At 43.1% G+C, this 13570-nt stretch overlaps 1 protein-coding gene across 1 annotated transcript; it reads left to right on the top strand.

The window, feature by feature from the left end:
* Positions 1-1534: 1534 nt before the first annotated feature.
* CLRN2 (clarin 2) lies at positions 1535-12923 on the top strand. Its single transcript, XM_060011784.1, has 3 exons — positions 1535-1787; positions 10003-10182; positions 12658-12923. Exons 1-3 carry the CDS (start codon positions 1535-1537, stop codon positions 12921-12923), a joined length of 699 nt encoding a protein of 232 aa, XP_059867767.1.
* The last annotated feature ends 647 nt before the right edge of the window (positions 12924-13570 follow it).

Raw genomic sequence — 13570 nt, 5'->3', positions numbered from 1 at the left:
TAAGGATAACGAATGTTATTGGTCACTTACTAATGTGCCAAGCACTCTCGTAAGACTTTTATAAGTATTTTGTTGTTCATTACCAGAAAAACATTTGCGATGTCAAGGTTATTGTGATGAAGACAGCTGTTGCATTTCAAAGACCTGATCTCCAGCCCCAACCCTGACATCCAGTTTTCTCAGGAGAGAAATGTCTGGAATAGCACATCCCCTGCCTACCACAAAGGGTTGCCGCACCATCAGGGGTGAGCAAGCATACGGTAAGAGCCTTTGTACACCGCACAAGCTGTGGAGACACTCTTTATTTTCATTGCGGAGAGACCACAGAAGTGAACCCCCATTAGAGGGAAGAAAACTATTTCCATCACCATGTCTCTCTGCCCCTCTGTGCTCTCCAAGTGAGATTCCCAGAAGTCCTGTTGGTTAACAGGGCAACCTCCTGAACTCCCTCCAGAGCTCTGTGACCAAATAAGGAATTTCACTGCCACTTCTGCCCCACTTTGCCCCCAAAGCTACTGACAATGACTGTTACCAGTCTCACATGATGTGAAGTTGACATTCAGCAATAGACTAAAAGTTAAATTTTTAAAGCCACAGTATAAGGTAGAAATCGTGGAATATTTCATTCCTTGTGCCAGTAAATCAAAAGAAAAGGACAGATCTTCACTCTTAGGAGAGACAAAGACCCCAGCAGGGTGATGGGAGATTATTATTTGCTAACACATTAGAAAAACACTTTCCTTTCCCGTTTCAGGTGACACAACAGGTGGGTGCAGGGGGGAAGGGTGGAGATAAAGGGGGGCTGTACGTGTTGGGGTCCAGGTTTCCCCAACAGTCACAAATTAACTCTGACTCAGGCTGCAATTTTACCCGCAGCAGATTCACCCAGTGATAAATTTAAGAATCATAAAGCCTTGTTTACACATTTCAATTAAAAGGCTTGAGAACAGAGGTCATTTTGTGGTATTAATAACACTTCTAGGGATTCTGACAGCAGTGACATTTTAGAGAAAGAAATGCCAGGGCATGCATCAAAGAGATCAACATTTGATACGGTGCATTGTTGGCAATGTTCAAGGGCTAATCATTCCATCTTTGTTTTCCTTCTACTGTATGCATTTTTTGAGACTGGTTAGCATCTCTTTATAGTCAGATCTACCTGGTTACGCCTGCTAATAACTTCCTTGCCATTAAGAGGTCCACACCAGGGTTATTCAAATACTTGAAACGAGGAACAATTAAGCCCTCTGCTGAAACCTTAGTCTAGTGGGGGATATAGGGTTACTTCCTTCGGTAACACACTCCTCTACACTCCAGTCAGGTGAAGACGTCTCTGTAGAGACTTCCAGTGCAGTTGTAGTAAACATGGGCTGTGGAGGCAGGCGCTGAGGGAGGGCCAGGAGATGGACCTGAAATCTTGAAACAGTGTGTTTGGAAGAGCTGACCCTAGAGCAGGGGATTGCCGAGTGTCTGGAAGATGTCAAGGACCCCCGCTGTTGCTCAGACACCTGGGGCATGACCTGCACCCACCAGGATGCCTGGATGGTTCAAAAAGACGTGGTATGGGCTGGCATCTTTACTCAGCCTCTCCTCCTTTATCCTGATCATCGTTGCCCTGGCGTTGCCCCACTGGCTGAGTGGGAAAATCCTTTGTCAGACTGGAGTTGATCTTGTCAATGCCACAGATCCAGAGCTGGTCCAATTCATTGGGGACATTTACTACGGACTCTTCCGCGGTTGTAAGGTGCGGCAATGCGGGCTTGGGGGCCGCCAGTCCCAATTCACGAGTGAGTATACTGGGGGGCACGAAACCTGCTTTAGAACACTTATTTTTAAATATTCGTAAGGATGCTTGTGTCTGAATGCGAAATTCAAGTGCCACTGCAGTCTAAGGCATAATGACTTAATCCACAGTAAGCCATGGACTTACTCTTGTTCAGCACCCGAAAGAGACCTTTTATTTCTGTGGAGGCTTATGGAAACATTAGAAATAGGGATTTGTATATCTTTGTAGTTTACCTCTATGAATAATCACTAAAAATATTGAGTGCTTACGTGTTCAGACATTCTACTAAGTGCTTTACATGGTTTGTTTCTTTTAAGCCTTATAACAAATTTATAAAGAAGGAATTATTAACATTCCCAGTTTGCAGAGGACTCCACTGAGGCTTGGAGAGGTTAAAAACTTGCCTGAGGTCACCCAGCGGAAAACTTTAGACCCAGGTCACAGGACTTGGGTATGCTCAGCCAGTGTGGCCTGAGGGTGTAGACGACCCGCTGAAATGACCCTTCCTCTTCTATTTATATAAACGCTTCAGAGTCTGCGAAAAAGCAAAAGGGCTGTGCGCCTGGGCTCTGGAATCAGACTATCTGGGTTCAAAGCTCAACCCGGATATTTCCTGGCAAGGAGACCTCGGGCAAGGCTGCTGTCCATGAACGTGAGCGGGTACTGACGTAGGCGGGCGGCCATCCAGCGTCACAGCAGAGCTGCTCAGCAGGTAGATAGAGCAGGAATCCAAGACCAGCTTATGAAGGATCTTCTGGGAAGGAAAAACTGAAACAAAAAAGGCAATATTCTGCACATCTTTAGACTCATACAATTAGATTGCTGGTGAGAACAGTATCCTACAAAATCATAATTAATCAACATAATGCAAATGCAAGGGGATAAGGGATTTATTCATTATATAATTTCTATATTTCATAACTGTAGTTTTTAGAATCCTGACCAGGGTATCTTATTAAACGTATAAAGACAGAGAGCTGGAACCATTGACAAATATAACGATACAAATTGGCATCATTTATACACATGAAGGATATATATATTTGTTATGTATAGCAAGAAAAAATATCGCTGGGAATATTTATATTTACCCAGAAATTAAATTGGACCAGGGATATTGAAAAGCTCTGTTAAAAACATAACATAAAAAGCTGAAAACACACTTAACATAAAGAAATAAATAAAACAAAGAAATAGGACCTGCTAAAAGGGGATGATGACAGCCGTATGCAGTACTTGGTTCTGAGCTGGGTCAGTTTACTATAAAGGATGTCACTGGGACAATTGGTGGAACTTGAATGGGGTGTCAGGATTAAACAGCAGTCATATGCCAGTGTTAACCTACTGATTTTGATAGTTGTATCGTGGTTGTGAAAGACAAGGTCCTTTTTGAGGAAATTGACCCTGAAGTGCCAGGGTTGGAGGGGCAATTTACCCTCAAATCGTTCAGAAGAAAAAAAAAAATTTCTTTGTACCATTCTTGCAATTTTTCTGAAGTTTGAGGTTGTTTCAAAACCACAAATACATTGGGCTTCCCTGGTGGTGCAGTGGTTGAGAATCTGCCTGCCAGTGCAGGGGACACAGGTTCGAGCCCTGGTCTGGGAGGATCCCACATGCCGCAGAGCAACTAGGTCCGTGAGCCACAACTACTGAGCATGCGCATCTGGAGCCTGTGCTCCGTGACAAGAGAGGCCGCGACAGTGAGAGGCCCGCGCACCGCAATGAGAAGTGGCTCCCACTCGCCGCAACTAGAGAAAGCCCGCGCACAGAAACGAAGACCCAACACAGCCAAATACAAATAAATTTTTTAAAAAACCCCGCAAATACACACACAAAAAGGGGGAAATGGCACAATTTTTAAAACAATTGTAGATAATAGGGGGTTTTTTAATTTTTATTTTATATTGGAGTATAGTTGATTTCCAATGTTGTGTTAGTTTCAGGTATACAGCAAAGTGATTCAGTTATACATATACAAATATCCATTCTTTTTCAGATTCTTTTCCCATATAGGTTATTACAGAGTATTGAGTAAAGTTCCCTGTGCTATGCAGTATGTCCTTGTTGATTACTTTATATATAGTACTGTGTAAGTTTTAGGGAATTGAAATTAACAAACCTCATGGAGGAAGTTCCAAAGCTTGAACAAGGGAGCAATAGATTCAATACTCCAGAGACTTTAATAAGCAAGCCAGTGCTCAGGGAACATAATAAAAATAGCCCATATAATTATGTAATTATATAGCATGATACACCACGTTACCATCATAACCACCTTCTTACACACTAGATCATTTATTTATCTGTTATGTTTATTATTTATTATGTCTCCACCCCTTTGGTATATAGCGCCATTAGGGCAAGGATCTTGTCCATTGATGATCCCAAGCCCCTAGAACAGTGCCTGGCACACATTCAAAAACATTGGTTGAATGAATATCGATAAAGTACTTTTAAACTCATTTATACTGAATGTTCACGTACAAGATGCCAGACATGTGACCTATGCTATACTAATCTTCCACAAACCTGCCAGATAGAAGAATGAGGCTCAGAGAGGTTAAGCAACTTGATCAAGGTCACAGAGCCTTGAGTGCCAGAGCCAGTCTCCAACCCTGGTCGGTCTTACCCTAAAGTTCCCACCCTCCATTGTGTGTTGTTCCCTCGGGAATCTGTGACTGGCAACTTTCCCAAGGCGGCGTGTTACCCTAGTAGTCTTTACTGTTCTCCCAGAATTCAGCAAGTTCTGGATGTTGGGGAGGTGGTGGATGGATGTGAATTCTCTAGGATGGGAGGATGCAGGTGGATGGCTCCTGTCAGAAACGACTGAGGGGTCATTTGGGAGGGTGTGTTAGTCCCCTAGGGCTGCCATAACAAAGTACCACAAACGGGGTGGCTTAAATAACAGAAATTTATTCTCTCACAGTTCTAGAGGTTAGAAATCCAAAATCAGGTTCTTGACAGGGCCGTTCTCCCTCTGAAACCTCTAGGAGGAGTCTTCCTTGCCTCTTCCAGTTTCTGGTAGCCCCAGACATTCCTTGGCTTGTGACAACATTACTCCACTCTACACATGGCATTCTCCCTAAGCCTCTTCACATGGTCTTCCCTCTGTGCATGACTGTCTCTGTGTCCAAATTTCCCCTTTTTTATAAGGACACTAGTCTAATTTCCCCTTTTTTATAAGGACACTAGTCTTACTGGAATAGGGCTCACCCTAATGACCTCATTTCCACTTGATTACTTCTGTAAAGACCCTATTTCCCAATAAGGTCGTATCCTGAGATGTTGGCGGTTAGGACTTCAACCCATTTTTTGAGGCTGGGTACAGAATGCAACCCATGACAGAGGGTGTGGAGTGGCAGATGGTGGGCCTAGGATAATTAAGGAGGTCACCAAGCACAAGCACTGTTTCTGGAGAAGCAGCTGAAGCAGAGACAGGCTTTGCAGAAGGAGGAGTTCAAAGGAGGGCAAGACAAGACTGGGCCCTTCCACTGTGATGCTAATTAAACCCCTGCCATCCCAGCTCACAGAAATGCAAACTACCTCTAGCCCTGGAAGCCATAAGCTAAGCAAATGAGCACTTACTGTTTGCCCCCTGGAGGCACTCAGTACGTGTTCCTTTCCCTCCTCCCTCTTCCTTCTCAGAGGGGTGACTATGGGAAAAAGCCCCCTGGGTTCATCTAACGTGGTCTGCTCTCTGAAACATCAGAACTGTGTAAGAATCATAAAGGACTTTTTAATATTATTTCTGAGCAGGATAATACTCAGGAAAGTTTTATTTCTGGCTGCCCTGGGTGGGGTCCCAGAGGAGGGTGTATAACCATGATGTGATTCTTTTTGAAAACTTGCACCGGGAGCTGGGGCCAGGTTCCTCCTGGCTTTGGCTGGTTTTACACCAATGCCACCCAGGGATACCGCGTCTGTTACCACATTCTCTAGCCTCAGAGGTGAGTCTCTCTACCTTTAGATGTACAGCTCCTAGAGCCAGTACCACCTACTTGTGTGAGGCAGCTATGGGGTGTATCAGAGCCCCCAAACCCCAAGTTGGAATCAGGATTTTCCTGCTACTGTCACTGTTGTTCCGAAGAAAGAAAAAAAAAAAAATCCCTGCTCCCAGGGCCCATGTGCACATCAGCAGAGAAGGGGGTTGTGAAAGTGCTTTGTAAACTGGAGTAGGAAAGTTCGATTGGGTCTCGTGGACAAACAGCCTCAATTCGCACCTTCATAGGGGTCTCCCCTAGAATCACCCAAGAGAGTCAATTTCCAAACCAATCATGGAGAAGAGCAGAGAACTATACAGCATAATCCTAATTAAGATCCTTTTTTATAGCCAGACTTTCTGAAATAAAAACAAATCAATCTAGCAGTTTGAGCGGCTGGGGAAAGAAAGGGACAAACGCTAATTCAGCAGTGTTCACCTATTCAGCCGTACTGTATTTATGGGCCTGGCGCTTTTAGGAAAACAGGGATAAACTAAACAGAGGAGTGTCTGCCCTCCAGAAGCTTTCCATCTGGGAAAGAGAAAGGCAGTAAATGAGCACTGGGCAGTAACACATTAATGTCTCAAGCTGTCACCTCTTTGTTCATTTCCTCCAACCCACTCTGCGCTAGAGGAGAGATTTTATTTATGCCCATTTTACTGATGAGGAAATTGGGGGTCAGAGAAATCAATAAATGAAATAATTTCTGTAAAAGCACCTGATGTGGTGCTTGATCATTTTTAATTCACTGGTTCCCCCCTCATCTCCCACCCCCAAGCATTCCGTCAACAGCCAGACCTGGATCTGACTTCAGATCTCAGGCTTTTCTTACCATTGTCCGTTTTAGATAACAGCCCTTTCTCAGATGTGTCTTTTGCAACTCTTTTCTCCCATTGCGGTGGCTGTGTTGTCATTTTTTTGACATTGTCTTTCACAGGGCAGAATTTTTTCATTGTGAAATCCAATTTATCAATTATTTCTTTTTTAAAATTAATTTTTGCCTTGCTGGGGCAAAAGGGACTGCTGGACGTCTCTGGAGTAGGGAGCAAACAAATTACTTAATAATTAGATAGTTATCTAATTTGAGTTGCTGACAGGATGATTAATCACTTCTGGGATTCAAGTGGGTTAGCTTTCATATGTACACCATAAGACTATATATTCAAATCCCAAATAAGACCTCTAGACCTCCTGCTGTACTAGGATTAAACTTTTAAATCTTTGCTTATCCAAGTTATCTGCGGCAAAATCCTGAAGCCAGCACTTCCTGGCTGGGTGACCTGACTAAGCTATTTAACTTCTCATTTCTAAGACTCTAACTTACGCATCTGTAGGCGTGAGGGAAGGTTGCCGTGAGCAGTGAAAGAAAGTGTATATGTGCTGGCACACAGTCTGCGCTCAATATGTGTAGCTATTGTCACTTGTCACCATGGATCGTATCCTCTCATGGTCATGGATTTCAAGCTGGAAACTTAAATGTAATCCTTAAGTCAGACGTGTCTCAAGCTTTTGGAAACTGGGTATAAATATGAAAGGCAAGCAGGCAACAGGTCTCCTGGGATAGCACTTGTGTGACAAGAGCAACAGTAGAGTCACCCCTTAAAGAATTTATTAATAGAAGGAACTGATGCATGAAAACTCGTGAGGGAAGATTTGAATTTCTGAATAATGACATATGTAAAAAATAATAAGATCTCAATTAACTGGGAGATCTAGAGCCTTGGAGTGTGGCCCATGATTGTGGAGGCTGAATGAGATTCAGCCCTTTATCAGTAAAGATTTGTTTTTTTTTTTAATATAGTCAATACATTTCCTACTGCGGAAGCTAAGGATTGGGTATTCTTTCACCATCCCTCTCCGTATCACTCCATATGCCCCAAATCCCCTCGCCCCATCATCATAATATGGTTATTTCTCAATTTTTTTTATTAAATCACACCTGGAGATGGGTTCATGTCATTATATGGATATGATTAATTCTTTTTATAAGTTGCTTTGTGTGACCGTGCTTTAATTTATTCAATCTCCTATTGACTCGTGATTTGGTTTTTTCTCCAATCTTTTGCTACTGTAATGAATATCCGATATATACAGCTTTGAGCACACATGGGAGTGCTTTTCCTAGAAATGAAATTGCTGGGATAGATGTTGCCAAATTGCTCTCTAAGGACATTGTATGAACTAATATCCCTACAAGTTTTGACAACTGCCTCCTTCCCTACACCTTCATTAACATGGTGTATTAGCAAACCTTTTGATCTTTGCCAATCACACAGGTGATGATTTTCTATTTTAAGTGTTTGGTGAGGATTATTATGCTGGTTATGTGTCCTAAGGGCTGCATGGCATGAAACAGGATTATGAAACAATTAGGTAATCAGGCATAAGCTACCATGTTTGGAATGAAAAAGTGCTGTGAGTTTGCAATGAAAAAAAAAAATCTAAAGGACACTGAAATGTAAGGACAAGAAATGGAAGAGAGAAGTCCTACAGAAAAAAATCCCACGGGAAGGAGTTCATTTTCTGGGGTAAAGTTTCTGATGCTGATGAGATAACCACATAGAGATAAATATACATGGAAATACAGAACTGGAAAGAAAGCTAGATCAGAACTGAAGACATAACTGTGGAGTGTCTGGACACTTCTGAGTGGAAAGGACACTTCAAAGGAAGAAGGACAAAAATTCTTGTTCTCAGGCTTGGGAGACACCAGCCTTCTATGAATAAAAATGGGCAGGTGAGCCAGCAAAGGAGCCAGAGCGGGACGGGGTCAGGGAGTGAGTGGAACCCGGAAAGCTTTGAGTCCTGGCTCCCAACTGGGGCCACAGACGGGCTGGTCAGTTGTATCAAGTAATTAAGGAGGGAGGTTGGAATTCACAAGATGGACCCAGATTTGACCAGGAGGTATTCAGTAGAAACTTTGGAGTAGTTGCAGAGGAAGGGGTTTTCCCCAGGAGTTTTTTAGCTTTCATCATTTTAAATCATTCATTTACAATAACTGAAATCAGTGACTCTGAACTCTATATACCATGTGATATATAGGACTTTGGTCCTGGATAGAGTTCAGGATCACCTTGCCCAAAGACAAGGAACTTGGTGTCTCCAAGCCTGTGGGTAAGGGCGTTTAATAAAATCTACTTCATATCCTTGTCACAAGGATTGGATGAGATAACAGACGGAAAGGGCTTGGCCCCTGACTGTACTCGGTAAATGTTGATTACACTCAACTCCTATGCAACTATTACTATCCACGTTATACTGATGAGGAAACTGAGGCTTGAGAAGTCACATGACTTTTCCCAAGTCAGAGGGTAAAATAACAACCACAGTTGCCATTTTTGAGAACGGACTCTTTCCTAGACAATATTTAAACACTCTACTATGATATATCATGTAATCTTCACATAGAGAGAAATATAGAGAAGACAAATCCAAATTAATATTTCACTAAATTATCCTGCCACATTAATATGGCAAATTAATATTCTAATAAAGTGCAACATGAGAATTACATGTCCATTATACACAGGGAATTAATGTCTATCTTACTGAATCATTATGGGGAATCCAAAATGATGCTCCTAGCTTTGCATTAGTGCCCACAAAGTGGGCACTATGATTATTCCTATGCCCTTCACTTGACCCCCTCAATATTGTAAGATGGGTAGGAGAAGTAGGGTTTAGATGATCCTAAATATTTTATAATTGTGGCAAATCAGCAAAGCTGGGATTTGAACCTGGAACTTTGGATGCCAGATCTAGGCTTCACTTTGCTACACCCCTCTATACTCTTCATGATATACCTGAGACCGCTTCTACCTTTCTGATTTAATGAAGGCTACTCTCTGACCCAGATGAAAACTTTGTGATCGATCAGCCTTCTTTGACTGATTCTCTTGCCAGCCTCCTTTGCTAAAGCAACACCATCTGGAGCTTGTACGGATTAGCTCACACCAGATCCCAGAGCTGCGAGGCCGATGCAACTTAAACGCCCAGCTGGGGCACATTCTGATTTTGCAGCCACCCCAAGGAAGCGAAGATTGTTGGCCAACTGATAAGTGGTAAATCTGGGGGCCATGAATTCATCTCAGGAAGTCTCCTGCTTTTTGAAAACCCAGCACTTGCTGCCTTGCCCTCACTCCCCTCTGCTAAAGCCTTCATGGTAAGCAAGCCTGGGACGTACGAACTGGAGCCAAGCTCTGAGGCTGACATCTTGGCTGTGTCTTCTCTCCCCAGTCTTCCCACACCTGGTGAAGGAGCTCAATGCAGGCCTCCACGTGACAATTCTGTTTCTCCTCTTCCTGGCCTTGGCGCTGGCTCTGGTCAGCATGGGCTTTGCCATTCTCAACATGATCCAGGTTCCGTACCGGGCAGTCAACGGCCCCGGGGGTATCTGTCTATGGAACGTTCTCGCAGGTAAGGAAGGCCCCTGGGGAGACAGATTCCTGTCCATGCCATCAGGAGGCTGAGTTCCAAGTAGGTGGGCAGAAGGCATGAAGGAATTAAAATGCCCCACCTCAGCCTTCACTTCCCTGGGTCTGTTACTTCCTTGATGGGCATGAATATCCTTTTTACTAAAAGTTGAAGAATCTCTGTCATCATAAAGAACTGAAGTATTAGCGTGCATGAGTGGCTGAGGACTTAGAGCAGCGAAGAGAGGTCGGGATGAGAGAAGAGAGAAGACAGAGAGCTGTGGGTGAAGAAGAGGGGACCATGGGATGAGTGAGGATGTGGGACTGCTGCTGTGATTCTGAAGGAACCTCACAAAGGACAGAAGAGAAGGGACCTGGGGGGCTTACATGCCTTATTTTGTGTAAACCTCACAACCTCTCTATGAGGCGGTATTATTAGACCCATATTTACAGGTGAAGAACCTGAAGCTCAGAGAAGTTAAAAGATGCACCCAGGGCTTCCCTGGTGGCGCAGTGGTTCAGAGTCCGCCTGCCGATGCCGGGGACACAGGTTCGCGCCCCGGTCTGGGAAGATCCCACATGCCGCGGAGCGGCTGGGCCCGTGAGCCATGGCTGCTGGGCCCGCGCATCCAGAGCCTGTGCTCCGCAACGGGAGAGGCCACAACAGTGATAGGCCTGCGTACCGCCAAAAAAAAAAAAAAAGATACACCCAAAGTCACACAACGATGAGTAACAGAGGCAGGATTCCAACCCAGGTATAACTGAGTCCAAGCCTTTTGTCCTTTCTTTAATCGTCTATGACCACCGTGACCTATTTTCCAAGACAAAAGTTGTGTGTGAATGTATGTGTGTGTGTGTGTGTGTGTGTGTGTTGATTTGGGAGAGTATCTGATATACAGAAATTAATTCACATTTAGTTCAGCACTGAAAAAATCACCTGTAATGAAAGTAACAAAATCCCAAGAATGATTTCAGAAAACCCAGGTCAAATGGTCAAGATATCCCGATGGCAGTAACCCCTCACTACCTTTTACTTTATACAGAATGACCATAAAGTATAGAAACAAGTAATGTTGTTTTATCATGCATTGGAATGTAATGTCAGTAAATCAATTATTACATATTGGCCTATGTTTGCAGACTGTGGCCATCCTGTAGAATTTCTTATAAACGTGGCTCACTCCCATGTAGACTTGTTTATCTCTGCCTGAATGCTCACAGTGGTTGGCATGTAGAAAGTGCTCAATGCCGCTTTTGAAATAAATGCTTATCTTTGTCAATTCCCTTCCTCAGAGAGACAGTACTCTCAAGCTCTATTGACAAGAGTATTTTAAAAAACGCAAATTGAAAAACTTTACTCTCAAAAGGCATAAAAATACGAGTATCCTTTGATTAAACAATTCCAAACATTAATTTATGCTAAGGAAATAACAGGAAAAGAGCACAAAAATGTATATTAAAAGGAGTTTCCTGCAGCACTTTATACTATCAAAAAATTGGAAGCAATCTAGATATCCAGAAATTAGGTCACAATTAAACTTAAAATAATTAGGTGTGTCGCTCGTATAAAACATCATACAAAGTTTAAAGTGGTGCTTTAACAGAATATTTAACAACATGGAAAAATATTCAAGTAAGGGAAGTAAATCAAGTGTAAAGCAGTAAGAGTACCATAATACAAATTTTATTAAAGAGATGGAAATGTAAAGAAATATACTAAAATGTTCAAAGTGTTTATATTTGGCTTTTAGGAAAAGAGCATATTTGTCTTTTCATCTTTGTGATTTTCTCTGGCATCCAAATTTTCTTCAATAAGAAGTAATAGTCTAAACAAAGGGCATAATAAATGTGTTTTTTAAATATTAATTAAAATCAGGGCAGGAGAGAAGTAGAGAGAAAGAGAGAGAGAAAGATGGAGAGAGAAAGAGAAACAGAGGGAACCCGGAAGGCCAAAGTCTGAAGCAATAGGTAGGGAAGGGCATGAAGTTTGGAATCTTCCAGTTTTCTCCTTTCTCCTTTCCTTTCCTCCTTCTCTTATCTCCTCTTATCATTAAGCTTGGAAAGAGGATAACTGAGGAGGAGAGAACAGTCTAGCCCTCCGTTCTGATCCCCCAATCTGCCCAGTACGATGCTCTTGTCTCTTCCCTCAGAAGCCTCAAGGTCTACATATACAGGCTGAAATACTTAGAGACTGAGCTTATCCACATGTGCACACACACACCCTGCCCCGCCGTGGGTAAGGGAAAAAGTGGCAGAGTCGAGGCTCAAAGTAGATCTGATAGGAAGCTTATTCTCAGACCTCTCGCCCCTCACAGAGTGGATTATCTGCTGCTTTTAAAAGCATTTTAAAATTTGTGTTGCCCTAAGCGTGTTTTACACCGCAAGTTTGTTGCCTGTGCCACAGAAAAGCCACCTCACACCTAGTGGTTGAATTGCAAGGAAAAGAGCTGAGCATGAGGGTGTCCTTTCTGGGTTTCAGGAGGAGTCGTGGCCTTGGCCATCGCCAGCTTCATGGCCGCGGTAAAATTTCACGACCTGACAGAACGAATCGCCAACTTCCAGGAGAAACTCTTCCGCTTTGTGGTGGTGGAGGAGGAGTATGAAGAGTCGTTCTGGATCTGCGTGGCCAGCGCCTCAGCCCACGCCACTAACCTGGTTGTGGTGGCCATCAGTCAGATTCCCCTCCCGGAGATTAAGACCAAGATAGAAGAGGCCACGGTCACGGCCGAGGATATCTTGTATTAATAACCTTCTCCTGAAATCAGTTCTTAGGAGAATGGAAACCTCCTTTTTCTTTTTTCCAGCTTGCACAGACTTGAATGTCTTCGTTTTGGCAGTAAGAAGAAGGAAGTGGAAGGGGGAAGGGTAGTTACCTGGGCCAGAAAAGAAAACTTTCCGAATTTCTGGCATCCCTGCACTTCTTTCTCACTGACCTTGGAGTTAGACACTCTGCCACTTGCCAGCCGTGTGTGACACTGGACAATTCATTTAATATCTACTTCTCAGTTTCTTCATCTGTAAAATGGGGGTATTAACGACCTTGCAAGGTTGTAATGAGGTTTAAATGGGTGATAACGTTGCCAGCCTTTGTATATTGTAGAGCACCCTACACGTATAAGGTACTGTACACTCCAAGAAATGTCTATAGACCCTTGGTATATCCCGCACAATATTAGGAGGAATGCAAAAAGGAATATGATAATGTCCCTGGCCTCCAGAAACACCTAGTCTTTCCACACGACACAGGAATCAGAGAGAAACAATAACAGTAAGAATGAAAATAACTACCATTCTTTGGAGTGGTTACTACATGCAGTTCTAAAAGTTTTACATATAGTAAGTCATTAGGTCCTCACTACAACTCTGTTGGTATAGTACTACTTTAGTCCCAT

Source organism: Delphinus delphis, chromosome 5 (assembly GCF_949987515.2).
Source record: "Delphinus delphis chromosome 5, mDelDel1.2, whole genome shotgun sequence".
In the NCBI taxonomy this organism is placed as follows: domain Eukaryota; kingdom Metazoa; phylum Chordata; class Mammalia; order Artiodactyla; family Delphinidae; genus Delphinus; species Delphinus delphis.
The sequence above is the reverse complement of the archived record's forward strand: the minus strand, read 5'-3'. Positions and strand labels throughout refer to the sequence as shown.

Excerpts from the sequence above, each read along its gene's own strand:
- CLRN2 (XM_060011784.1), top strand. The coding sequence starts at position 1,535 with ATGCCTGGATGGTTCAAAAAGACGTGGTATGGGCTGGCATCTTTACTC. Across the intron at positions 1,788-10,002 it reads CCGCCAGTCCCAATTCACGA|TCTTCCCACACCTGGTGAAG; the intron begins GTGAGTATACTG and ends TTCTCTCCCCAG. Across the intron at positions 10,183-12,657 it reads TCTATGGAACGTTCTCGCAG|GAGGAGTCGTGGCCTTGGCC; the intron begins GTAAGGAAGGCC and ends TCTGGGTTTCAG.